Source organism: Schistocerca americana, chromosome 1, assembly GCF_021461395.2.
Source record: "Schistocerca americana isolate TAMUIC-IGC-003095 chromosome 1, iqSchAmer2.1, whole genome shotgun sequence".
Lineage (NCBI taxonomy): Eukaryota > Metazoa > Arthropoda > Insecta > Orthoptera > Acrididae > Schistocerca > Schistocerca americana.
The window spans coordinates 1,152,786,943-1,152,814,644 of NC_060119.1; the positions used below are offsets into that span (position 1 = coordinate 1,152,786,943).

Consider the following 27,702-nt stretch of genomic DNA (forward strand, 5'->3'; position numbering starts at 1 on the left):
CAAACACAACATTTCCACAATGCAAAAGAACTCACAAGCTTAAAACTTACAAACACACTCAACAAACACACACAGTGACAACACCACACAGAAAAGAACCAGATGGTACACCATGACCTACACACATAAACTAACACACAGAGTTGCAAACATCCTAAAGAGACAGGGCTTCAAAATAGCATATAAGCCTGGGCAAACCCTTCAATCACACCTAAGCCAGCCAGCTACCAAGAGGGACAAATTCCAACAATCAGGAATATATAAACTTGAATGTCAAAGTTGTGATGCAGTATACATAGGCATGACATGCAGGAATTTTGAAACAAGATACAAAGAACATATCAGATGTTGGAAGTATGAAACAAACCATTCCACATTTGCAGAGCATTTAAAACACTACAACCATCATCCTACAAACATGGAACAGGAAATGAAAATAATGAGAATAAGCAACCATGACAAACATCTTATACAAATGCAAGAAAACTTCCACATCCAGAAAGCCATAGCAGAAAACAAACATGTGATAAATGAACAAACACACATCAGCACAGGCTCCCTACTACACTTAATAAAGGAAATGATATATATATATATAACACCAAAATACAGACACACACACACACACACACACACACACACACACACACACACACACACAGCCCACCTCCCAAAAAAATACATAACACCAAAATACACACACACACACACACACACACACACACACACACACAAATGCATACACGAACAGACCACAGATACTTCAATAGTTACACTCACAAGTTTGGCAGTAATATTCGATCTTTGGCAAAAACATTTGACAGTCGGCAACAGAAACCAAAACATTGCATTAAAACAAGCGTTCAGTGCATAGTGCTGTGGAATGCGGAAAAAACAGCAAATTGGCACTCATAGGAAGAAGAATAACACCAAAAATGCAACAGGAGCGTAATATGTAAGAAACTGTCTACGCAACCTGTAAGTACAGTTCAAAACATTACTATTTAATAGGAAATACCAACCACCAGAACTGTTTATAACCTATATGCACAGTGACAAAAATGTAAATAAAATAGCTAACATATGTACATATTCCAGGCCACTGATGATGCCTTGCAGAAAATAAAGGCGAAACGCGTATGGCACTAAAATTGTGTTTTATTCAGTTGCTGTCAGACGGTCCATAAGTGAAAATTATCAATATACCGTAGTTCTGAAGACAGTAATTTTATGTTGTGTCTACTTAAAGCTTGGTGAAACAGAGACTTGTGGCTTTGATGCAGTTTAATAAAAGATAGTCAACCAGAGTTTGTTCATTGTGGAAGAGTCTTGACATCATTAAGATCTATGTACTTCAAACAGAACCAGCTTAAATCTCTGATCTAAAAATCTGCACTTAATACATACTATTATCTAATATAACAATGAAAACAATCAATTACTGATAAAATTATTTAAATATTTATTTAAAATTTATAAAATTATTAATTTTATCAATACTATTATCTAAACTGTCCAGTATACATGCAAATAGTCTGCAAAGGGAAATGGTACAGGCAAACATTTTCTGATACACAGTATCCAAATCAATGCAGCTTGCTTACCACTCCTAATATCCAGCAGGTGATACTTAAACTTTCCACTTTACAAACAATAACTTCCCCTGGAACACTAGAGTCTAATTACTATTATCCCTAACTCACCAGAAAAAGAAACTGAGGAACTCTGAACAAATGTGAATGAGTTTTTCCTCCTGATCCATCATATCTGAAATTTTGCTCATAGCAAAAACTAAAAGCAACTCTTAACATTAAAAAAGTCAAATCAGAGTCATAATTTACTTAAAGGATAGACTTACCTTCACATTGTAAAAATGCACAGTGCTGTTGTAAGTTATAAAGCCCACTTTCATGCTAGATCTCTCAGCACCCATTTCTTTCGGAAGCAGTTTCAGTATTTCTTTCATCTCCCTGCAGAGAAGGTGGATCAGCCCAGATTTGATGTTGTTATAAGAAACATCAATAACAAAGATGACTGCAGGTGGTTTTGGGAAGGTGTTATTCTGTAAATAACAGTCCACTGTAAGTATAATGCATTTATACAAAACCATCTTCAATAAAAATAGTCACATATGAAAGTTCAATAAGTCTGAAAGCGCACATTCTTTTGTAGCACATTCCAAAAGCAGATGTAGCTTACAATATACAGTAGTGAATCAATTAAGTAAGGTGGATAAAAATGGGTCAATCCACCTGGATTGAATATCCAATACATACCAACACTAAGTATCAACTCTACCCCTCAGCCCAGAAAGTTTTGAGACTGGATAAATAAAAAATACAGAAACATTAGAATGGTTTTAATCTTTCAGATGTTCACCCCCCTCCCCCACCTGAGCACAACAAACAACTTTTATACAACCCTGTGAAATTATCAAAACACCTTCTTTGGGAGGGTGTTCAATTTGTGCATCACTATGACTTGAAAGTCACTTGTGTAATCATAGCATTGACCCTTCATGTGAATTTCAGCACTTTGTTGTTTTGCAGTTGGTTTGCATTGGCAAAATCATGATGATTTTTCCGGAAAAGAATAGTCATCATAACTTTTGATAATGCCTTCCCCAGAGAGTACTAAACAACTTTATAACACAAAAAGTCTGGTTTAATTTAAGTACTGGCAGAATATGGGCACTTTCAATGCACCTCCACTTTGTTGTCTTGTTTAGGATCTCATATTCTCAGATTGTAAAACCAAATATAGTTTTTTAGGTGGTTTAGGACATTGTCTTTCTAATGAAAATGACTTCAGAGTTTGCAAAAGACTTTTGTGAAAGTGGGTCAAAAATTGCCATTTTTGGTGTTTTTAGTCACCAAAAACTCGCAGATGCACTGTTGATAGCCATGCTATGAGATCAGACAAATGACTATACCTCTGGGAGTACGAGATTCTTCATCCAAAATTTTAGCAAAATCCACGATTGTCATGCAGGATCCTCTAGACTACTTAGCATGGAATGACCCAAAGGATCAAGTGCTAATTACTACTGTTAATTTTATCAGTATCTTAACCTAACCTGTTTGGAAAATGAGAAAAGAGAAAAAACTTCCAGGCATATTTGAATTTTGCCAAAAAATAGGCTTGATTTTGGAAATTGTTTCACATTTCCTTTTTCACGAATATGATGTTTTCACTAATATGAGGTTTGTTAAAAATGAATTTTAGGGTTCTTATGACAGTTGCACTAGGACCAACAATTATATTAATTAAATGCTGATCTTTTTTCTGGGTCCTTTAAAACAGGATTAACCATACATATATGGGTCTGCAGTGCAAACACTTGATTACATAGAATAATGCTACTGGATGATGTGCCACATGACCTTCATCGTATTGCTCCTAATCAACATCCCATCATCTGCTTTCTTATTTGCTTATCACTAAAATAGCAACCAAGGGTTCTAGAAAAATTGAATATAAACATTTGCTGGTTGTTAATGGTTTTAGTGAAACTTTCATTAAAACAGGTGAGGAACATGCTAAATACTGAAGGCTGGTACTGTTGACACATCTTAGTGTCACCTGCAGTGTCACATGAGCAGGTAATGGGGAGGAGTGTACAAAGTACTGACAATGCTGACCACCATATATGACACATTCTGTCAACTCTTTTGGTTACTCTATACCAGTTTTCTTTTCTCTTCAAACTCTCTGTAATGAAGATGATAGTCTTAACATTTTTCTAGACCACACAAACTTGATGAATATCAGAGACAGCAAGTTATTTTCACATTATTATTTGAACACTATGTTTTATCATAGTAAATATGAAAAAAAAAACTGTTGCAAAACTGACTGGTTCCAGAACCTTCTTGGTATCCTTAAATAGAAATCTTTTTATGTCTCAAATTGACAAGCTACTCTGATACTGAAAAAGTAGTCCAGCTGGAAGAAACATTTCTGTAAATATCTGTAACAAATGTTGTTCTGCCACTTAATGATGTTTCATCTTTCTGAACTAACATTATCTAAGTAAAATTGGAAAAAGACAATTTTACTGAACACATAAGGAGCATTATAGGAGTCAGTCCACTCACCCGACAGTATTCCTTTGTAGCAACCACTTCATATGTACCCAACGTCAATTCTGGTCTTTCAAAACGGTCGACACGTTGCCCAGTATGGTCTAGATGCTGGAAATACTCAGCTGGCACTGAGCATAAAAAATATTTTACAATATACCACAATCCAATGTCATTTTTTTTTATTTAAGCAAGGAATCAATGTTACTCCTTAGGCATACATACAAATTTAAAATTTTGGTGGTAAACTAAAAAATAAGAAGTAGAAAGACAATGAAGATTTCAGAGTTAAAACAGCATTTTGTAGATGTGAAGTAAGAGTATATGATGGAGTGCACAAACCATGTCTTCCATCATAAAGGGTGAAAATAATGAGTTGTGATAGGCCACTAAAATTACATTCTTGTTCAGTAGACAAGCATGCATGCTCACACACTCCACTGTTATGGCTGGCACGGAGGTAGGGCAGAGGAGAGAGGGGGAGAGAGAGAGAGAGAGAGAGAGAGAGAGAGAGAGAGAGAGAGAGAGAGAGAGAGAGAGAGAACAACCATTTTTGGCTCATAGACCATCATCAGGTTCCTAGAGACATTTACAGCACACTAGGCAATGAAATCAATGTCCTCAAATAAAAAAACCACAAATTCAACACTGTTGTCAAAAAGTAAATGTGCCAAATACAGCATTCATTTATGTTTTGTTAACTGAGGTGTTTTTCTTGTTGTACGCTAACTAAGTGATCGATGTATAATGAGATGAAAAGTCTTTACTCATTCCCTGTAATAAGAGTTACCTTGTTTTCCAATTTCTCTTTCTCTTGATGTGGGGGGTCCTGATATACAGTGCCAAGTATTTGACCACTGACTTTTCTGATTGCAGAGGGAGTAGGGTTATAAGACAGGTTCTACATTTAAACAAGTCACTACGAAATCACAAAACGCGGTTTGGTTTCGTAATTCTTCTATATTCAAATAAGTTCTCAACTCACAACAACTGATTATTAACAAAGTTTTTCAGACAACATTATCATACATGATGCTTCAATGCTCGACAAAAACCATCTGTTCCTACTTAACTTGAGATAGCATAGCAAAGAGTTTCTACAACAACATTGATTTTTATTTAGTGCTCAACCATTTTTGTCAGGCCTCTTTCTTCTTTGGTGACCGCAGCACCCCCAAAGCACAACTAGAAAGTGCAAGTGACCCCTCACTGGCCAGTCCAAATTACACACCTGTCGCATTCTGTGCTGTGTCCGCATTTTTCTTTCTGATTTCTGCACATAAAGTCCAACAAACCCAGACACAGTAGATGCTCTTTACATTGCAGTAATTTATATCAAGTTTTTCACACGCACATCTTTCGCTGGTCTAATAAAAGAAAAGTGAGACATGTTGCCATGCTCACTACAGATTCTCCATTAAGATGAAAGACGTTGCGTGGAATATCTTGCACAACTAGAGATAGTGTGGCTTACCTCGTAAGCAATCTATAAATGAATTTCACTTTTATATTGAGGCCTCATGTGACCTCCTTTCAGCATCAAACTGATACGTTACAATCATCATTAGTTTTCTTACATCAGTCACCATGAGTTAAAACCCATTTATTCCGGCCATGTTAAGATTCCTGTCTTTGTATTTCATTGGGTCTTACTTTCACATTTACAAATATTTGCACTGTTCTCATTCACTGTATATTCAAGAAGGAAAAGTCTAGGGACTCAATCGAGTCCCAGTATGTCCAATGCTTTAACTACCTTGGAGAATACTTCCTTTTCTTCATTCAGTTTACTTTCCTATTTTTGTATTTTTATATTCACTCAATTCTCATCTAAGTCTCTGGACAGATACAATGAACATGCAGTATTGCCTTTACAAGGTAAGTGCTCCTTCATTGTTTCTATATATGTAACTCACGCTTACAATCATATGCCTCATCTCTGACCATATAGCTTTTACCATTTCTAATATTGAACACTTCTCCTCAGCACAGTTATCTTACCCAAACCCTATATAAAATATTAGTTTCTTACTTCCTTTTTTCTCTTATCACTCTTATTTCTCAGTCTTATTATTTATGTGTTATGTAGGTGTCTCTGAATAACTGAGCTCATATTAGTACATCACTTTGTAATTTTTTTAACTTGTATCTCCTCCTGTCCTATTTGCCCCCTGTTCAGATGACATCACTAATGTAAGCTACAAACATTCAACTTACTGGAGAAAACTGAACACCTTGATGATACTGGATTTTAACAGGGTAAGACGCCCTGTAAAAACTTTAATAAATGCCTTCTCTGAAAACTATGTAGAACAGATAGATAGGATCTCCACTCATCACGAAAATACAATATATTAGATCTGATGGCAACAGATAGACCCGACTCCTTTGAGGATGTCCACATTGAAACTGGTATCAGTGACCACAACACGGATGTGGCAACAATGGTTACGAAAGTACAAAGGACAACTAAAACAAGCAGAAATACATATAAGTTCAGTAAACTAGATTAAAAAAATCCTTAGTGTTATATCTCAATGAGGAACTTGAAACTTTTAGCACAGGGTATGAGCATGTACAGGAACTCTGGCTCAAGTTTAAAGAATAGCTGACCATGCATTTGTTAGATCACACCCAGTAGAACAATACGTAATGGGAGGAAGCCTCCATGGTATATAGTCACTGTAAAGAAACTTCTAAAAAAACAGAGATTACTGCGTAACAGGTGTAAAACAAAGCATAGGGCTGTAGATAAAGATACTGAATGTGTGAGGCCTTCACTGAGTATATAGCAGAATACTGATCTTTCTCAGAACACAAAAAAATTCTGATCATATGTAAAGGCTGTTAGTGGCACCAAAGTCACTAGTGAAAGACTAGAACTGAAACTGAATGTAACAATACAAAAGCTGAAATGCTCAACTCCATTTTCAAATGTTCCTTTACAAAGGAAAACAGAGGAGAATTGCCCCAATTTAAACCTCGTAACACCAAAAAGATGGATGAAATAAGTATTAGTGTCAGTAGTGTTGGGAAACAGTTGAAATCATTAAAATTGAACAAAGGTCCAGGGCCAAATGGAACCCCCCGTCAGATTCTATACTGAATTTGCAGCTAAGTTAGACACTCTTATAACTATAATCTATCGTAGATCCCTTTAACCAAAAACTGTGCCCAGTTCTTGGAGGGAATTACAGGTCATACCCATCTACAAGAAGGGAAGTAGAAGTGTTCCACAAAACTACCGTCCAATATCCTTGATATCAATTTGTTGGAGAATCTTAAAACATATTCTGAGCTCAAACGTGATGAGGTATCTTTAACATAATGACATCCTCAATGCCAACAAGTATGGATTACAAAAATATTGATCATGTGAAACCCAATTCACATTTTTCTTGTATGACACACTGAAAGCTTTGGATCAAGCCAGTCAGGCGGATGCAGTGGTGCTTGATTTCCAAAAAGCATTCAACTCGAAACCACAACTACACTTCCAGTCAAAACTACAATCATATGGAGTACCAAATGAGATTTGTGACTGGACTGAGGACTTTTTGGTAGGGAGGACACAGCATGTTATGTTGTATGGTGAGACACTGTCAGATGAAGAAGTAACTTCAGGTGTGCCTCAGTGAAATGTGTTGTGACCCTTGCTGTTCCTGTTGTATATTAATGACCATTAATAGTAACCTCAGACTTTTTGCAGATGATGCAGTTATCAATAATGCAGTTATCAATAATGCAGTTATCAATAATGCAGTTATCAATAATGCAGTTATCAATAATGCAGTTATCAATAATGCAGTTATCAATAATGCAGTTATCAATAATGCAGTTATCAATAATGCAGTTATCAATAATGCAGTAGTATGTGAAAAAAGCTGCATAAATATACAGTCAGATCTTGAAAAGATTTCAAACTGGTGCAGAGATTGGCAAGTTGCTTTAAGCATTCAGAAATTTACCCAACAGCAGTGAGTCACTGTTGGAATCTGCCAACTCATATGAATACCTGGGTATAAGACATTATGGAAATGAATGCTGCAAACCAGCTGCAATAATGCAATTTTTTTAAAAATATTTCACACGACAGGCCTGTTTTGGCTTATTGCCATTATCAAGTGACCGGCGAAATAACATTAGTAAGATTATATGTACATACATTGTGGCTGTTTTATGTTTACATTTGCACTCGTACTTACATCTAGTTGGAAGTGATGACCACATTGCATCTATAGTAAAGTCTTCCAGTTATGTCCTGGTAAGTATAACAGTTCTTACTGAAACATGACAGGAAGACTTTACTATAGATGCAATATGGTCATCACTTCCAACTAGAAGTGAGTACCAGCACACATGTAAACGTAAAACAGCCACAATTTATGTACAGATTGTTGTGGATTGGCAGGAGGGCCAACCCACGAAGTTTAGAGGAAGCCGAAAGGCATGCGTTTAAGCTCACGCAGGCTGGCGTGAGGTCTGGAACAGGACAAGGAAATTAGAACTTAGAAAAACGGACGCAGATGGTGGAATGCTTAACTTTAATCCATTAATGTTGAACCTAGCTCTTGTCTGTACATTATTTACAATATCAATAGCAACTGATAATGGCGCCTTGCTAGGTCATAGCAAATGACGTAGCTGAAGGCTATGCTAACTATCGTCTCGGCAAATGAGAGCGTATTTTGTCAGTGAACCATCGCTAGCAAAGTCGGTTGTACAACTGGGGCGAGTGCTAGGAAGTCTCTAGACCTGCCGTGTGGCGGCGCTCGGTCTGCAATCTCTGATAGTGGTGACACGCGGGTCCGACGTATACTAAGGGACCGCAGCCAATTTAAAGGTTACCACCTAGCAAGTGTGGTGTCTGGCGGTGACACCACACAGATAACCTTATTACTGTTATTCTGCGGGTCACTTGATGATGGCAACAAGGCAAAACCAGCCTGTCATGTAAAATACGAAAAAACCTATTATCTTATTGCAGCTGGTTTAAAGCATTCATTTCCATAATGTCTTACAACAACATATACTATACTGCAGGTCCTACAGAACATAAAACATCTGGGTGTAACACTTTGTGAGGATATGACATGGAACGATAACTTAAGTTCCAGTTGTGGGTAAAGCAGGTGGTAGACTTCGGTTTATTGGTAGAATACTAAGGAAGTGCAAACAGTCTACAAAGGAGATAGCTTACAAATAATTGTCACCATCCTACAATATTGCTGAAGTATGTGGGACCCATGCCAAATAGGACTAATGGGGGATATTGGATGTAAACAGAGAAGGCCAGCATGAATGGTCACATATTGGTTTGATCCATGGGAGAGTGTTACAGAGATACTGAAGAAACTGAACTGGAAGACTCACAAAGATAAACTATTCTGAGAAAGTCTATTAAAGTCAGTCTCAAGAACTAGCTTTAAATGATGACTCTAGGAATATGCTACAATCCCGTTCATGTCACTCACTTTGGTATTGTGAGAATACAATTAGAATAATTACTGCATGCACAGAGGAATTCAAACAAGACTATTCCCATGCTCCATATGTGAATGGAACAGGAAGAAACCCTAATACCTGGTACAATGGGACGTACCCCCTGCCACGAACCTCATGGTGGTTTACAGAGTATACAGGGTGATCCACGAAGATATGCAAAAAATTTTAATATGTTATTCTACAAGTAAAACTAAAGAAAAAAGTTCATATAAACATAGGTCCACAAATGTTACAGAGTTATGGCTACAGGTTTTGCCTCAAATTTAGCAACTTCGCTAATATGAAGGCATCGCAAAACTGTACAAGATTAAAGTAAAGCACGATTTACATTTACTTTATTGTTATTGATCTGGTGAATCTAATAAAACATGTCCCAGATGTGCAACTGCAGTAGTTTTACAGAATACCCAGAAAAGCAAAGACATAATTTCGTACAATTTTTAATTTATTAACAATTAGGCCCAATTTTTTTTTTAAATTCCAGACAATTGCACAAAGTTTTCAACAGAAGTTGTAGATAATTTAATTTTGGAAAAATGATGGTAATAACATTGACTGAAACTGTATGAATGAGCCAGATAATCTGCTTTTATTAATACCGCAGCACATGTGAATTTGTGTTAAGGAAGTTATACAGTGTATCTATAGTTTCACAATACGTTCATAATAAATGTTCAATGTCTCCTCTGAATTCAATGCATTTAGCTGAATGTGTATGAACAGAATTTGTTGCTCGTTTTAGTTTCACATGGTTGTTCTTAATTTCATCTATTGCATTCATAATGCAAGTAATGCCTCATGTGTATTGACTTTGTCCTCATAAACTGAACAATACTGAAAACTAATTTGTTTCAAGGTTACAAAATGACAGAAACAACTCACTAATGGTTGCCAACAATGAAAAACGTTTCTACATTCTTAATGGAAAGTAAACAAATTTACCCGTATAATAACCTTTGCTTCTCTAGGTGTTCTGGAAAACTGCCACAGACACACGTCTGGGACACGTTTTATTAGATTCACCAGACCAATAACAACAAAGTAAATGGAAATCGTGCTTTACTTTAACCTCGTACAGTTTTGTGATGGCTTCATATCAGCGAAGTTGCTAAATTTCAAGCAAAATATTTTATTAGCCATAGCTCCATAACTAATCATTTGTGGACCTATGTTTATATGAACTTTTTTCCTTAGTTTTACATCTAGAATAGCATATTAAAATATTTGCATATCTTTGTGAATCTCCCTGTAGGTGTAGATGGTATGTGAGCCAAAACTGGCTGTTCAATAACTAAATTTTATGAGCAGCTCTTGGTGGTAAATCATCATTGCCTTCACGCCTGTGATCTAGTCATTTATGCAACCAAGCTTTTATACTTTTACTTCACGTTCTACTAGGAACACACAGCCTCCTCAGAAGCCATACAACTACTTAATTTTACCTAAAGTATACCAACAACGATACTGCACTTCAAATCCAGAACACATTCAATGAAATTATAAAAATAATATGATCCCTACAAAGCACCAGCTCTTCTGGATACAATGGAATGTCAACCAGGCACTAAAATTATACAGTGACGATCAGCAATATACAAGGTGCTATCCAAAATTTTCAGGACAGGACTGTTAAAAACCTTACCTTAGGACTAATGACCATCACCCCCCTTGAAATAGTTCCCATCCACATGTTCACACTGGTCCCAGCACTTCTGCCACTGGTCAGACGTTTTCTAGAAGTCCTGTACTTTGAGGGTGTTTATCACCGCCAGCGACACTTCTTGAACCCACTCTAGAGTGTTGAACCAACAGCCTTTTAACTCAAGTTTCAGTTTTCGTAATAGCACTAAGTCACAAGGTGCCAAATCTGGCAAGTATGGTGGGTAGGGTACAACCACCATGTTGTTTTTTGCCAAAAACTTCCTGGTGAGCAAGGACGTGTGACAGGGTGCGTTGCCGTTATGCAGCAGCCAGTACCCTCGACACCAAAGTTCGAGCCGTCGTCGCCGCACATTTTCACGGAGCCATCGCAAAACGTCACAGTAGTACGCGGAATTCACTGTTTGGTTGGGTGGGGCCAATTCTTTGTGCACAATTCCCTTGGTATCAAAGAAAACTATGATCATGCTCTTCACTTGTCTCACTTTTTTGGGTCTTGGAGAGCCACTCAAACACACGCGTATGGCTCATGCTCTGTCCCCCAAACACTTGCTGAATCATTGCAAGGGTCTCCGTAGCACTTTTCCCAAGACTCGCACAGAATTTGATACACATGCACTGTTCTGTTCGCGGATCCATTGTAAAATCACCACACACCAAACACAGAGTATTACAGACATCACTGTGGACACGCAACACATCCTCCCAGCTGAATGCCACTCCGCACACTGACTCATCAGATATGCAGCTCTTGCTACCTAGCGGTGCAAAGAACTACTACTACTACTACTACTACTACTACTACTACTTTCCAGATGGCAGAGCCAGTCCCAAAAATTTTGGATTCCACCCCGTATTGTGCTATTTATGTAATCAGTCTATGAAAACTGGGCTATTTTCTAATAGATTAAAACATGCAACAATGATGCTGATACAAAAAGGTGGTGGGAGACATGTAATATCTTTCAGTTATCTCTCTGCTGTCAGTTTTTTCAGAAATTATTTGAGAGGGTAGTGTACAACACCCTATAGGGATATTCTCTCTCTCTCTCTCTCTCTCTCTCTCTCTCTCTCTCTCTCTCTCTCTCTCTCTCTCTCTGTGTGTGTGTGTGTGTGTGTGTGTGTGTGTGTGTGTGTGTGTGTGTGTGTGAGAGAGAGAGAGAGAGAGAGAGAGAGAGAGAGAGAGAGAGAGAGAGAGTGAACGAGCTATTTTCGAGAAAGGCCTTGCTGGCCATAAGTTTATTTGTGACAGTCTTTTTGCTGAGTCTACCTGCAACTCAGCATCTCTTTTATATGGTGAGTGGTAACTTTCCTTTCGTAATATTGTTAGAACCATTAGCTTGGCTAGAATCCTACTTGCATACCAACATAACAAAAACAAGACTTGCCCTGACAGGTGCAGGTGAAGAAATAAAAGCAGAGTAGGGAACTATTAAGTACAGTGTTCCCCAGGGCTTGATCCTTGGAGCACTGATCACTGTAAGTGTATGTTAATGACCTTCCACCATCATCAAATAACAATTCAAATGTAGTAATGTTTGCTGATTATATTACTGTCTTGATCAAGGGTCTGAAATCCTCAATGCAGATTACAGCTGAAACAATACAGCAAGTATACAAATGGTTCATAGCAAATAGTGTATCATTAAACCTCCCAAAAACAAATTTAATACAGTTTCAGCCAGCAAATAACATGCTTTAACTCCTTGAAATAGATATCAATGGTAAGAAAACCAAATGAAATTTCACACATAGCATTTCTAAAAATATAAATGGATGTAAAATTAAGATGAAATGAACATATCTATTACCTGCACAAGAAAATAATCTCGGCATGTTTTTTGCATTAAGAGCTATTTGCCCTACATTGACAGGAAAACAATAATTTTGTCATATTTTGCATATTTCCACACTCTGATCTCTTATGGGATAATGTTATTGGGAAATGCTGCAGAAGTGGAAAAGAGAGCTATGAGGTTGATCTGTGGTGTTTCAAATCTGACATCCTCTAGGCACCTATTCAAGACACCAGGGATGCTGACAAGTCAGTACATCTACTCAATGATGATATTCGTAAACAATAACAAAAATGTTCCAAACTAACTGTGACACAAACAATCATAACACGTGCCAGAAGCAAGACCTTCACAAAGACACAGCTACTCTCAATATAGTACAAAAAGGAGTTATCCTGACGGGAATAATAATTTACAAGAAGCTCCCTCGGAATACAAAAAATGACACTGACTACCCTCATGTACTCCAAGTTCCTGAGTTAGACTTTTGGTCCAACACACAGTTTTAATCTGCCAGTAAGTTTCTTTCATGTTATTTCACATATTTTGTCAATTTCTTCCTAAAGAAATGCCAAGATCTGCAGGGTACCATCCTTTCAGAACAGATCCACTTTCCTGACTGCAAATACCGAGAGACTGATGGCAATGTATTTCCTACATTAAATTATACATACTAAAAGAAAACCGCAACCTATTGATTTCAGCACCTGATCCAGTTTTTTCCTTCTTTAGAAATAAAACAGTAATGGGCTTGTTTCCTTACAATCATTCTCAATGATCTCTTCTATAGTCCTCCCATTTGCTTAAAAAAAATTAAAAAAATATAACAAGATCCTTCCTGTTACTACTTCACAGTGCTTTTTCTAGTTAATACTTCTAACATTAGTTTGCTAATGAGTAAATTTCTTAACAAGAATAGTAGTGTATTGTCAGTCACACAGCAATCAGTACCATCATTTCATTCTCGTTACATATGTCAACAAAAATAATCAGTGTTCAAAAATACTGTATGAATAGATAAAAAAATCTACTCACTAAGCAGTGGCAGGAGAAACCACAACAAAGACTTGGAAATGCATGAGCTTTTGAACTCACGGCCTCATTATGGCAGATGGGTTGAAGGGAAAGGAAGACAATGAAGGAAAAGGACCACCGAGATTTATGAAATGGAAGAGTTACAGAAAAGTCACTCAGATTCCTGGATCAGGGGAGACTTACTGGATGGGATGAGAAAGGAAGACTGACTGACAATGTTGGTGTGTGCACTCTTAAGAGATTTCAAAACCTGAGACCTTAAAGGTGGAAGACACGATAATAAGCAAGTCCAGATTACTAGTAAAACATTGTACAAGGGTCAATAAGATCAGAATGTGTGTGTGTGTGTGTGTGTGTGTGTGTGTGTGTGTGTGTGATAGAGAGAGAGAGAGAGAGAGAGAGAGAGAGAGAGAGAGAGAGAGAGAGAGAGAGAGTTAGTTAGGGGTGCCCAATATTGAGGTTGTCAGTGCCAGAGCAGAAAGCTTCAAGCGTCATATGTGGTGGAGAGGTGAGGGGGGCAGGAAAAAAATTGACAGGTTGCAAAATAAAAATAAAGAAAAATAAAAGTGGGTGAAGAAAAGGAACAGTTACTGAAAATAAATGCTGAGACCACAGAAATTAATTAAATTTAGGTAATGAGAACCAAGCACATGTTGTAAAGCCAGTTCCCACTTTTAGAGTTTTGAGAAACTTGTGTCAGGAGGGAAAATCCAGTTGTCACATACGGCGAAACAGGCACCAAGGTCATGACTGTCACCTTGTAGAGAAAGTGCTCTGCAAAATGATATTGTGTTTGCCACTACACACACACACACACTGTCTATGTCAATTCATCCTAACTGATAATTCAATGATATTCATACTAATGTAGAAGACCGAACAGTGTTTATGTAATAGCTGGTATATGACAAGTGTCATTTCACAGGTGGCTCTTCCTTTAATAGTGTACTTTTTATCAGTTACATGGCTGGTGCAGGAAGATGTATCAGGCAAGTCTTACACAGGGAAAGGCACAGGGGCAGGAACCACAGGTTAGAGAAATGGGTGTAGAAGATGCATAGGGTCCGAACAGAGAATACTGTTGAGGTTTTTTTTTTGGGTGGGGGTGGGGGGTGGGAGTGAATGAGAAAAGGTTATTCCATATGGGATGAGGTAAATACCACACAAAATTAACCTCATTTAAGGGCACAATTCTACAAAGTCACAGCCCTGTCTGTGTAACTGATTAATACAACACAATCAGGATGGTATTTAATGACAAGTGGTGTACTTCTAAGTTGCTTGTTGGATATGATGGCCCAAGAAATCTGTTTTTGAACTAGGCTAGTGGGATAACTATGTGAAGTTCAAATGGCTCTGAGCACCATGAGACTCAACTTCTGAGGTCATTAGTCCCCTAGAACTTAGAACTAGTTAAACTGAACTAACCTAAGGACATCACACACATCCATGCCCGAGGCAGGATTCGAACCTGCGACCGTAGCGGTCCCGCGGTTCCAGACTGCAGCGCCTAGAACCACACGGGCACTTCGGCCGGCTACTATGTGAAGTGAAGCCTGAGGTGAGCTTGGTGGTGTATTGCACATATCCAGATCTTACGTTTCTCTTTGTACTGCTTGGTGAGTAGATATTTTATCTATCCACATTTATTTTGTTTCGTAAAATGATGATTTTTTTAAAATTACAGGCACTTTGAGGTTTTTGGCTTGTATCGTATTTTGTGAAACCAACTAACTGTGGTGAGATGAGAGAGAAGAAGATATACCCATAAAGCAAGTGCAGAAAACGGTACCCTGTTTGCAGTTAATCCCAAGTGATAAGGTCATGTAAAGCAACCTCTGGAATAAGTTTTAAATAAAGAGACTAACAGTTTTTGCTCAAATCATGTTTTGCAAAACCTCTACATTAATGAGACTTTAGTGGGTTGTGGCAAATTATATGTGTATAAAGACACACACAAAACTGTGTTATTTTGCATCTCACCTTCTGTTGTGGCTTTGCAGAAAGGACAGTGGAATCTTCGTCCTCCATCCACAAACTGCATGTAAGGGCACATATAGGCTTTGCAACGCGCACAGCGGACAGGACCAATTTCTCCCATGTCTACCACTGGTGGTAGGTATTCTCCTTCTGCAGGCTGTGCCAAGGGGCTGATCACTAGCCCGAATGGTACAGCAGTCTGGAAGAATCAACAGCTAGTATGCAACCCAGACTATTGGAAATTAAAAAAAAAAAAACTAACGAGGACACATGGAATATTTGTGGCACAATCAAAAACCCTATTATTCAGCAGCGTCCATTGGGGGAAAAAGTACCTTAATAAGTACCTGTGATTGAAAAATCTAACAGGTTTCACTACACACACTAGGAAATCATCTCTTTAATTATTTTGTCATTGAGGGTCATTAGTCACGGAATACCTGACAACATCTATGAGGGAGAGACCTGAATGATTATTTTGGTCCCTTTTGAAATACCTCAAGAAGGTATCCAAATGAAGAATTTGGCAGATGGTACAATTACTAGCGACAGCTGAGTGTTAAGTATCAGAGTTAACATATTGATATTTGCTAATTTCAGTCCAGAGCATTTCAGTTAAAATATTTAAATTCATAAAATTCTGTAGCACATATTTTCAACTGAAACACATTCACTCAAGAATACTACAGAAATAATGTTGGAGTGAACTAATTTATTTGTAAAAGGGAGGAACAGCAATTGACAAAAGAGTTACCATAATTTTCTGTGGAGTATTTATTTCAAAATTTCGTTTTCCAGAACGAATCTTTGCTCTGCAGCAGAGTGTGTGCCAATTTGAAACTTTCTGGCATATTAAAATTATTTGCCTGACTGGAACTTTAAACCTTTTACCTCTGCCTTTCACAATCAAGTGCCCTACTGACTGTTCTACCCAAGCACGACTCATGATTCTTCCTCACAGCTCTATTTCTGCCAGTGCTTCATCTCCTATCTTCCAAACTTCTCAAAAGTTCTCCTGCATGCCTTGTGACACTAGTATTCCTGGAAGAAAGGAAGGAGTGTTAGTCTCATAAGGTATGCAAAAGAACTTCAGTGAAGTATTGAATGTGGAGATGACGTACTGGTGGAAGTAGAGCTGTGAGGGCAGGTTATGAGTCACACTTTGGTACCTAGGCAGTAAAGCACTTGAGTGTGAAAGGCAAAGATCCCATATTCGAGTCCTGGTCCGACAAACAGTTTTAATCTGCCAGGAAGTTTTAACATTTACATTTATAGCAGAAGTTTTATAACTAATCTGAAAGTTTTTACGTATGATTGGAGAGCACGCTGCAGGCTTTCACAATGGATGAAGTGAGGGAAAGGATATGGTAGGTACTCTCCAGTTCAGAACACTGTCACCACTAGACTCCAATTGTGTCAAAGGAGATTAAAGGGAAACAGTGGTTCAAAGCAGAGTGAGACAGGGTTTTTGTCTATCCTGGATGTTACTTAATTTGTTCACTGAGCAGACTGCGAAGGAAGCTAAGGAAAAATTTGGAAAGCAAATTCAAGTCCAGGAAGAAGGAGTAAAAGCTATGAGGTTTCACTGATGATATTTTAATTCAGTCAGAGTTGATACAGGAATGAAGAGCAGTTGAACAAAATAAACATTGTCTTGAAAAGATATTATAAGACAAACAACAGCAAAAGTAAAACAATGGCATGCCATACAGTCAGATTAGATCAGATGATTCTGAAGGAGTGAGATTATAAAATGTGACACCAAAAGAAGCAGATGAGTTGTTACTTAGACCAAAAGTAACTGATGGACAAAGTACAGAGGATAAGAAACACACAATGGCAATAGCAAGAAAATCATTACTTAACTGAGGAGTTTGTTAATAACAGATATAAAAATAAATGTTAGAAAATCTTTTCTATAGGTATTGTCTGGAGGGTAGCCTTTTTCAGAAGCATAAAGAGTTCAGGCAAGAAGAGGATAGAACCTTCTGAAATGTGGTGACACAGGTGAGTGTTGAGAGAAGGATAGATCAAATAACTAAAGAGGAAATACTGAACCAAGTTGGGGAAAAATAAATTTAAAGCACGACCTGACTACAAGAATGTATTGGTTGATAGGGCACATCCTGAGGATCAAGGAACCTTCAATTTGGTAATAGAGGGAAGTGTGTAAGGTAAAAACTGTAGATTAAGGCTCAAATGCAGTTCAACTAAATGTAGTTCACAGCAGTTACACACAGATAAAAAGGCTTGTGTAGGATAGACTGGTGTGGAGTAATGCATCAAATCAGTCTTTGGACTAAATACAACATCACCACCAGGTATAACAGCAATGTAGACAACACAGGCTTTTAAATCACTAATGCTGATTATTCTCAATAGTCCTAACTGATCACTATACAGTCATATTGAGCAGTAAATAGCAACATCAATGCACAGTCTCTTACAAAGTATACGGATTGTACCTAATAGTCTTGGCAAATGATTGCCCATCCCTCCCACTTTTTTCCATCCCCTCCCCCCTTTTTCCATCATCAGTCTTTTGACTGGTTTGATGCTGCGCACCACAACTTCCTCACCTATAGCAATCTCATCTTCAAGTAGCATTTATATTCAGCATTTTCCATTATTCACTGGATATATTCCAGTCTCTGTATTTCACTTCAGTACTTGCCCTGCATGGCTGCATCTAGCACCATAGAAATTATTCTCTCTTGTCTCAATACATATCCTGTCATCTTGTTCCTTCTTCAAATTCACGTTTTCTTACAGACTCTGTGGAGGACCTTATTTCTTATGGTATCATCCAAGTTTTATTTTCAGCATGCTTCCGTACCAACACATCTCAAATGTTCTGGCACTCCATTTCTGGTTTTCACTTCCATACAATAATGAGCTACATGTTCTCACAAATTTCTTCCTTAAATTAAGGCCTATGTTGATACCAGTAGTCTTTTGGGAAGGAATGCCCTCTTTGCCTATACTAGTGTGCTTTACATATATTTTTGTTTCATCCACAGGCACTACTTTGTTTCCAAGATGGCAGAATTTCTTCTCTTCATTTACTATGTGGTCCCCAGTTTTTATGTCATGTTCATCCCTAATCTCATATCTTCCACTCCCAATTTTTGTCTTTCTTTGGTTAACTCCAATCCATAATCTACACTTAGCAGTCTGTGCACTCTATTCAGGAAGTCCTGTAATTCTTCCTCACTTCACTGAGGATAGTTAAGTAAATCTTATAAATGATAGCCTTTCAAGTTGAATTTAAATTCCACTCCTGAACTTTTCTTTCATTTCTCCCATTGCTTCTTCAATGTGTAGGTTGAACAATAGGGGAGAAAGACTGCATCCTTGTTTAACACCCTTTTCAGTTTAAGAACTTCTCTTTTGTTCTTCCATATTTATAATGATTCTGCTGCATACTACCTTTCCCAGTAACTTCTACCTATTTCTATGAGAATTTTTAACATCTTTCACCATTTTATGTTGATCACTTTTCCTGGGTTAACAATTCTTATGAAAGTATCTTGACTTTGATTAAATCTTGTTTCCATTGTCATACAAAACATAACTGGCTTTTTCGTACCTTTATCTTCCTTGGAGCCAAATTGAGTGTCATATAGCACATCCTTATTTTTTTCTAGTCTCCTGCATATTGTTTTGGTAAGCAAGCGATGGAAAATCTAGGATAGAATGGCACAGTATAATGAAAAGGATAGTTGCTACTCACTATGTAGCAGAGATGCTGAATCAGAGAAGGGAAAACTGTTGGAAAGTCAGCTGTCAGCCAACAAGGTGTTTGTCAAAGTAGACAACATACACAAACTTACACAGCACACACAGCACACACAGCACACACAGTCTGGCAGATAGAGCCAGACAGTGAGCAACAGGGCGTTATGGGAGAGGCAACTGGGTGGGGGTAAGGAGTCTGGGGCGGGGAGGTGGAGGATAGAAGGGTAGGGGTGGGAGACAAAGTGCTGCTGGGAGCGTGCACGGACGAGGTGGATAATGGGGCGACTAGGTGCAGTTGGAAGGTTAGACGAAGGAGGGGGGGTGGGGGACGTTTAGTGGAAAAGGAGATGGCAAGGGGCTGGGAACAGGGGTTGTGTAAGGATAGATGAGGATATTGTGCAGGTCTGGCAGGTAGTGGAATATCGCTGTGGGAGGAGTGGAAGGATAGTGGATAAGACTGTTCTCATTTCAGGGCATGACGAGAAGTAGTCAAAAACCCTGGTGGACAGTGCGATTCTGTTGCTTCAGTCCTGGTGGTATTAGGTCACAAGGGGAATGCTCCTCTGTGGCTGGATGCTGGGGCTTTGGGAAGTGTTGGGTGGCTGGAAGGATAAGGCATGCGAGATCTGTATTTGTACAAGGTTGGGAGGGTAATTACGACCTCTAAAGGCCTCAGTACGACCCTCAATATATTTCAAGAGGGATCATTTGTCACTACAGATGCAATGGCCATGGCTGGCTAGATTGTATGGATGGGACTTCTTGGTATGGAATGAGTGGCAGCTGTTTAAGTGAAGTTATTACTGGTAGTTGGTATGTTTGACATGGACAGAGATACTATCTTTTTCATTATATTGTTACATTCTTGTAACCAACATTGATATATGACCTGTTATGCTGATTGGGTGATAGTTCTCACATTTTATATACTTTTGTTATCTTCAGGATTGTGTGGGTGAAATTTTTCCAAACATTTGATTGCATGTCTACTCTCAAAGACTCTACAAACTAACTTCAATAATCCTTGGGAGCCACTCCCCAATGATTTTGAAAAATTCTGAAGGAATGTTACCCATCTCTTCTGCCATGTTTGACAGCAAAATGTTCCAAAGTTCTGTCTAACCATGACTCTTATAATGGATCCTGTAAGTTACCCTATTTCTATTGCTTCTTCTATCGCATCAGCAGACAGTTCCTTGCCTTCAAAGACACTAACTCGATCCACCATACCACTCTCTCCTCTGTATTCAAAAGTATGATTCCATTTGCACTCTTTAATGTTCATGCCTTTGCTTTCAATTTCACCAAAAGTAATTTTGGCTTTCCTGTAAATTGAATCTGACCTCCTAATGCCTATTTCTTTGTGAATTCTTCACACTTTTTCTCTGGCCATTTTGCCTTGGCTTCTCTGTACTTCCTACTGATTTAATTCGTAAGTGACTTATACTGCAGTATACTTATCTTTTATTTAATATTTCCTTCTTTCATTGATTAAATGAATGACTGCTTCTGCTACCCTAGGTTTCTTCACAGCTACCTTCTTTTTACCTGTTGATTACTGTACTGCAGTTGGAAACAAATTTTCTGAGAACTCAGATAGGTGCAGAAGTAACTGGTCCAAGCTATCTTCAGTGGAATATTTTCTGTTTAAAATCAAATAATAATGTAGACGCAGATGATGGCTCTTCTTAGGGATGCCCATTCCTCAACTGAATTGCCTGCTGTAGTATTCATAACCTATGTATCTACAGCCTCTGAGAACTTCAAACCCATGTCATCATTTCTCATCATCACCTCAGTATCTTAGTTCTTCACACAATAATTATTCCTGATGATATGTTATACTTTAAGCTACTCAGCATTATTAGCAAATTGTGATTGGTTTCTGTACCTGTTCCTGGATACACCCAATTTTGGGTGTGTGTGTTTCACCAGATGTAATTCTGCTGATATTTTTCAAATTTTGCTTGTCTGTTCCAAGTGTAACTCCTCCTGCTGTGATTGTTGAACAGTGTATTTGCTATTACTAGCTGAAATTTATTCCAGAATTCAAAGAACCTTCCTAATTTTTCGTGATGTTGGCATGTATACCAGAAATACCTGAACTACAGTTGCTGGCATTGGTCTATTGTCGATTCTGATGAGAACAACCCCATCACTGACTCACTCTTTACCGTATCTTCCTATTCCTAATGAACTCAACACCAGTTTATCATTCTTACCTGCTGCTGATATTAACCTACATTTGTCAGTAAGAAATCTTTATCTTGTCTACATTTTACTTCACTAACTTCTATTATCTACAGAATGAGGCATTGCAATTTCCGTTTCAGATTTTGTAACTTCCATATTGCATTCAGAATTTTCTCCCCACAACTTCTAATCTTGTGTGGTTAGTTTCAGTTGATGCAACTAGTGAGGATTCATTAGACAAGTGAGTGAGTTTTCCCAGACAGACACTAAAAATGTAAAAAGTTACTAAATACATCAGACACAGACATTATGCTGATCTTGCCCAGTACACACAAATGTCAAATAATGCGTTTAGCTCCTATCTAAAAATAACAACAACACAATACCTGCTTCATCATTTCAGCAGTAACAGGCACATTATAAATAGAGCTACGGAGGTAACGCGGACTGGCATTTCCTTGGTCCTGCGTTATGAAGTCTGTTGTCACAAGAGGTGGAACCAAACCTTTCTGGTTTGTTATGAAGACACCTGATCGGTTGCGTTGATCATCCAACATAACTTGAATCTGTAAAAACAGAGTTTTTGTCAATATCTGGCAAGAAACAAAAGCAACAAAACAAAAAGTCCAACAAAAAAAAATCATCCTATTATATCATTTTCAGGCACATATTACAATATAGGACTTTAATTTCTAATACAATTTTAATTTAACTATGTGTAGGAACCACAATGTACAAGTTGGTACGTTGATAACTAAGGAATTTTATGTGTATGATGCAATACCTAAAAACGGTTCTTGTTCAGTACAAATATGAGGGAAAATTATAAAAAAAAAAGCTACTCACAGGACTTGGCATCTGGTCAGGGTCCAGACGTCGAGCCTGCTGTTGTTGCTGTGGTGAATACACAGGTTGCGGCTGGGGCTGGCCAGGCAGAGTGGGTGGGTAGCTGCCGCCTGGACCAACACCAGCCTGTGGTGGCTGATACCCTGCCTGCTGTGGCAAGTAGCCCTCCTGAAGTACAAAATTGACAATCAGCACTACATCAGAGTAAATACAAAAAATATATATAAAGATTTATACTAAAGATAACAGTTGTCAAACATCAAGAAGGCATAAAAGGATTTAAAATCCACACCAAGTGGCACCAAGATGATCTGGCATGGGTCCCGTGGCAACATAGTGTGGTAATCTGCCACAGATGGTGGGTGCAGAGCCTCTGACCCAGGTGTTTACTAGCTGGTGGCAACAGTCCAGGCCCGTCAGTTCTTACACTGACTTCGACTGATGAGGAACTGGCCCTCACACCACACCATGCTCTTGGTTCCACACATGCTAACTGCTCACTGCTCAGTCATTTGGACTGGTCAGGTCTTAAGCTTTTCTCTGTGCCCATCTCCACTCAATATCCAGACTCTCCACTGCCCACTGCCCCCCCCCCCCCCCCAAACACACACACACACACACACACACACACACACACACACACACACACACACACACACACACACACAGCAGTTCCCGATCCCTTGCTTCTGTAGTCGAGCCACCATTAGCTACAGGACAGTTTTACGGTGTTGTCATGCCGAGCAGACACAAAACTGATGATGGAGGACATTCTTATCCATGTAACACTTTTTTTTCCATTGTGTTAATTTGTGCCCACCATGGACCCGGAAATTTTGCAGTGCTGGCAGGGACAATTGTGCCTCCAGCAGGAGCTGCACCATAAACATCTGCAGGAGCTACTCAGCTAAACACATTTGCTCTCACACCACGCTGGTGTTGGGACAGACAGTTGCAGAGAAGCCTTCATCCATGCCATCCCTGATGCCTTTTGCCAGTTTTGGCAAGTACATGGAAATGTGGGAGAATTACCTACACCAATTGTTGCTGCACTGCCAGGTAAGATTTATTGTCAATCCAACTGATACAGCCATCTCATTATTGTCCTGTAGTGCAGAGTTGTATGAAATAGTGCAAAAATTTGAAGTCCTTTACTGAGCCCAAGAAATTTAACTTTTAAGGACCTATTTCATTTGCTCACACAGTATTTTTGGCACTAAACCTGGGTGAGGCAGCATGGTTGCAGTTCAACCAGCACCCCATGTGCCTCGAGCAGTCGCATATGACCCGGATCACCAACCTGCAGCAAGACCTCTTGTGCAAGTATCAGTTTGAGTGTTCCCAATGTGATACCTCATATGCAGATACACTTATTTGGGGTGTGATCGGGTGATTAGCATCCTACCCCAAGGTCCAAATTGGGGGATTGGTCTTCTCTGACGCTGCTTTAGCCGAAAGTGCCCTGATTTCTGGATCACATGAACTTACGGCAGCAGCAAAGGACGCATCTTCCAGCAATTGACAGGTGGGAAAGTTAGATGTACTTCATAAACACCACCCACTACTCTGTGGAATCGGTCAGGTGACCTTGCTTTCTGCTGAGCCACTGTATGTTGACAATTTGAGATTGGCGATATCACAATGCAGCTGTCTTTGCTCGTAAAAAAATTTATGATTTGTGCTAGAAAATGATCAGTATTTCAAACTGGCAGCACAATCCCACAATGAAGCAGTTGCCTCTGAGATAATTAGTAATTGAACACATGTTTCGCAGGGATCTGATGAAACACTGTTTTTTAGTGGTCCAAGGATCCCATTACTACGGGGTAACATTTGTACACAGCAACAAAGTGAGGCAATGACAGTTTATTTTATTATTGTTTAATTGAACAGTGATTTAGCTCATGTAATATAAGTTTATTTCATTACTGTTTAATTAAACTAAGACAAAACTGTGATTTTGCTCATATATGTTTACCTTGAACATAAAGAGAGCTCTATTCTTCACGTGTGTGCAAAGCACACCAGACGTCTGCTCAGGTTGTGAAAATCTGTGGGTCCATTTGAGGGTTAAACATGCTCAACATTTTATGTCAGCCATTGTCCAAGATCGTGTTTGACATTGTTGAACAATTTACATTGTTGGTATTTCTTTGTTCACTTATTAAATGTTTTTACGATCTAATGACATTTTATTGCTGTACATACTGCATAAACATAAGAAAAATTCCTCTTCAGTTCCTCTCCACAAATGTTGTAGTGCAAATACTGTAAGTGTACTATATTTCTCTACTTTTTGAAGGGTTAACTCTATGGCAGCCTAAAATTTACAGACATGAAATTTTTATCAAAAAACAAATAATAAATATGTTTTGTGTAACTATCGGCTTTAACAACCATAAACCATTCGTCCCTTCAATGTCGTTATAACCGGTTTTGACTATGTTTTAAATACTGTAGGTGCTATCATGCATCTTTGTCAGAAACCCTTGGTCACTGGAATCTCTCCAGTTATTTTGTACCTATTTTAATTCTACACACTGTGCTTATTTACACACCAAATAATTGATTACAGGCATTTCAAAATAACTTTTTATGTCTGTGATAGCTGTCTCAGCAACAGGCACTGGAGGTATCTAGAATACTCCTATTTCAGTATGTCCTTCATAGCAGAGTGCAGGGAAAGAGAGAGAACAACAAGGAGAGAGACTGCAGTGTCCAGAAAATTTCGTAATAGTGAAAGGTTTATATAAAATGATAAAATTACAAAATAGAAAACCCACATTTCAAATGCTATGTATGAGGGGCAGTCAAATGAAACCAAACACTCACCTCAGTGGGAACAGGGAATGGTTCCAATCAAATGAGATGATCAATTCCTGTTTCATAGAATGTGGTTGGTTGCTGACAGATCCACAACCACACCCACTCTTGCATTCTTCACACAACTGAAACCGATTTCCATTTATGTCTTTCTTCAGGTCATCAATGACGTAAAATTCACACAGTGGAGATGCAAGCAGTATGGAACACGTTGCAGCATTTCTCAACAAAATCGCTGAAGCATAGACTTCGTCCAACGGGCTATATGGGGGTGGGCGTTATTGCACAACAGGGCAATGCCGTCTGACACCATTTCTGGGCATTCTGACTTTATGGTGCATCACAGTTTCTACAAAGTCTATTCACAGTGCTGTGCATTGACTGTGGCTTCACACTCGAGGAACTCAATGAGCAGAAAGCCCTGCAGTCTAAACAGGTCAAGGTGACCTGACCAGAACATGTGAGAACTGCTTCGGATTTCTTTGGCAGGGGAGATGTGGGATTTTTTCCACTGGAGGCTTGGCAGTTTGTCGCTGGACTGTCAGAATGCTGCCCGACGGAAGCATCCTGTTAAACGATGACACCCATCCCCACACTGCCAATCGGACGAAGCCTACGCTTCAGCAATATGGTTAGGAAACACTGCAACATCATCTGTACAGCCGAGAAGATTTTCAAATCGTTGGAAACCTGATGAAATAGATGCGTGGACGTCTGTTTCAGTCACATAAAGGAGTGCCAGAGCGGGCGTGGTCATGGATCCATCAATGACTGACAACATTTTATGAAACAGAAATTGATCATCTCGTCTGCCAGTGGAATAAATGTCTTAATAGGTCTGGTCATTACTTTTGAATCAAACCATTCCATGGTTTCGTTGTGGCAGATGTTTGGTTCTCATTTGCCTGCCCCTCGTAGATCTTTAAATGTCAAATATTACAACTCCAAAATATATTCAGTAATCTACCAACCTGAGGTGATGAAGGGTAACTTCCTTGTGGTGGTGGCATATGTGGTCCTCCCCTGTAAGGTCCTCCAGGAAGCTGGGCTCCTTGTAGTGGCGGCTGTATTTGACCTTGCATGGGAGGTCCTGGAGGCGGAGGGTGAGGTCCCTGCTGGAAGGCCTGTGTGGGGAATTGGCTGCCTTGTGTGTACTGGGGAGGGATCTGGCCACTTGGTGGTCCCGGAGGTTTCGGCCCTGAGTGGCCTTGGCTCAGGTGAGATGGAGGACCTAAGTGTGGAGGCATTGGGCTGCCCTGTGGGGGTATTCCGCCCAAATGTGGAGGCATAGGACTGCCCTGTGGGGGCATGTTGCCTGAATGTGGAGGCATAGGACTGCCCTGCGGGGATGTCGCATTTTGCGGTGGAGGCACAGAACCTGTTTGAGATGGAATGTGACCACTCTGTGAGAACCCGTACCGTGGCTGTGGTGCCTGGGGACCACCCTGTGGTGGTAGGTGGCTGGACTGTGGAGGCACAGAACCCAACTGTTGTGACGGCAGAGCATTGCCTTGTGGTGGCATCTGGTTGAACTGTGGACCAGTGGTGTCTCGTGGTTGCACGTGGTTTGTCTGTGGAAGTATCTGTCTGCCGTGTGTTGGTGGGTGACCCGGTGGACCTGTTTGTGCAGGCAGAGGGCTACCATGTGCGTACGGCATTCCGGGGTGCGTCGGTGGATGCGCAGTGCCGCCATGGCCGGGCGGCAGGCTCGAATGCTGACCTTGGGTGGGAGGTGGTCTTGGACTACCCTGAGGAGGAAGCTGGGAGGACTGCAGAGATGGGTTTAAGGCCTGTGGGCTCGACACTGGTGTCGGTCCCCTCCCCGGACCATTGACGTACGGTGAAGGAGACGGTCCCGGAGACGGACGCTGCTGCTGTGCTGGTTGTGACCCGGGAGTAGCGTATGTTCCCAGGCCTTGTGCAGGAGAACTAGGGAAACCCGGCTTGCCTGGTGGTCCCCCTCCAGCACCAGGCAAAACCTGAGAAGAAGAAAATAATCAACTACAGTGATAGTACGTTCTTTTTGTCATCACTAAGATTCACTG

General features: G+C 39.4%; 1 protein-coding gene across 2 annotated transcripts in view; it reads right to left on the minus strand.

Moving 5' to 3' along the window:
* The window catches only part of LOC124619476 (protein transport protein Sec24C), a 119,497-nt gene that overhangs the window by 39,682 nt on the left and 52,113 nt on the right, over positions 1 to 27,702 (minus strand). For both annotated transcript variants that reach the window (XM_047145895.1, XM_047145888.1), the window contains exons 4-9: positions 26,629 to 27,636; positions 22,835 to 23,002; positions 22,375 to 22,554; positions 16,061 to 16,256; positions 4,098 to 4,213; positions 1,859 to 2,062 (exon numbers count right to left, since the gene is read on the minus strand). In XM_047145895.1, coding sequence (XP_047001851.1) covers positions 1,859 to 2,062; positions 4,098 to 4,213; positions 16,061 to 16,256; positions 22,375 to 22,554; positions 22,835 to 23,002; positions 26,629 to 27,636 — 1,872 coding nt within the window. The remainder of the gene's footprint in view (positions 1 to 1,858; positions 2,063 to 4,097; positions 4,214 to 16,060; positions 16,257 to 22,374; positions 22,555 to 22,834; positions 23,003 to 26,628; positions 27,637 to 27,702) is intronic.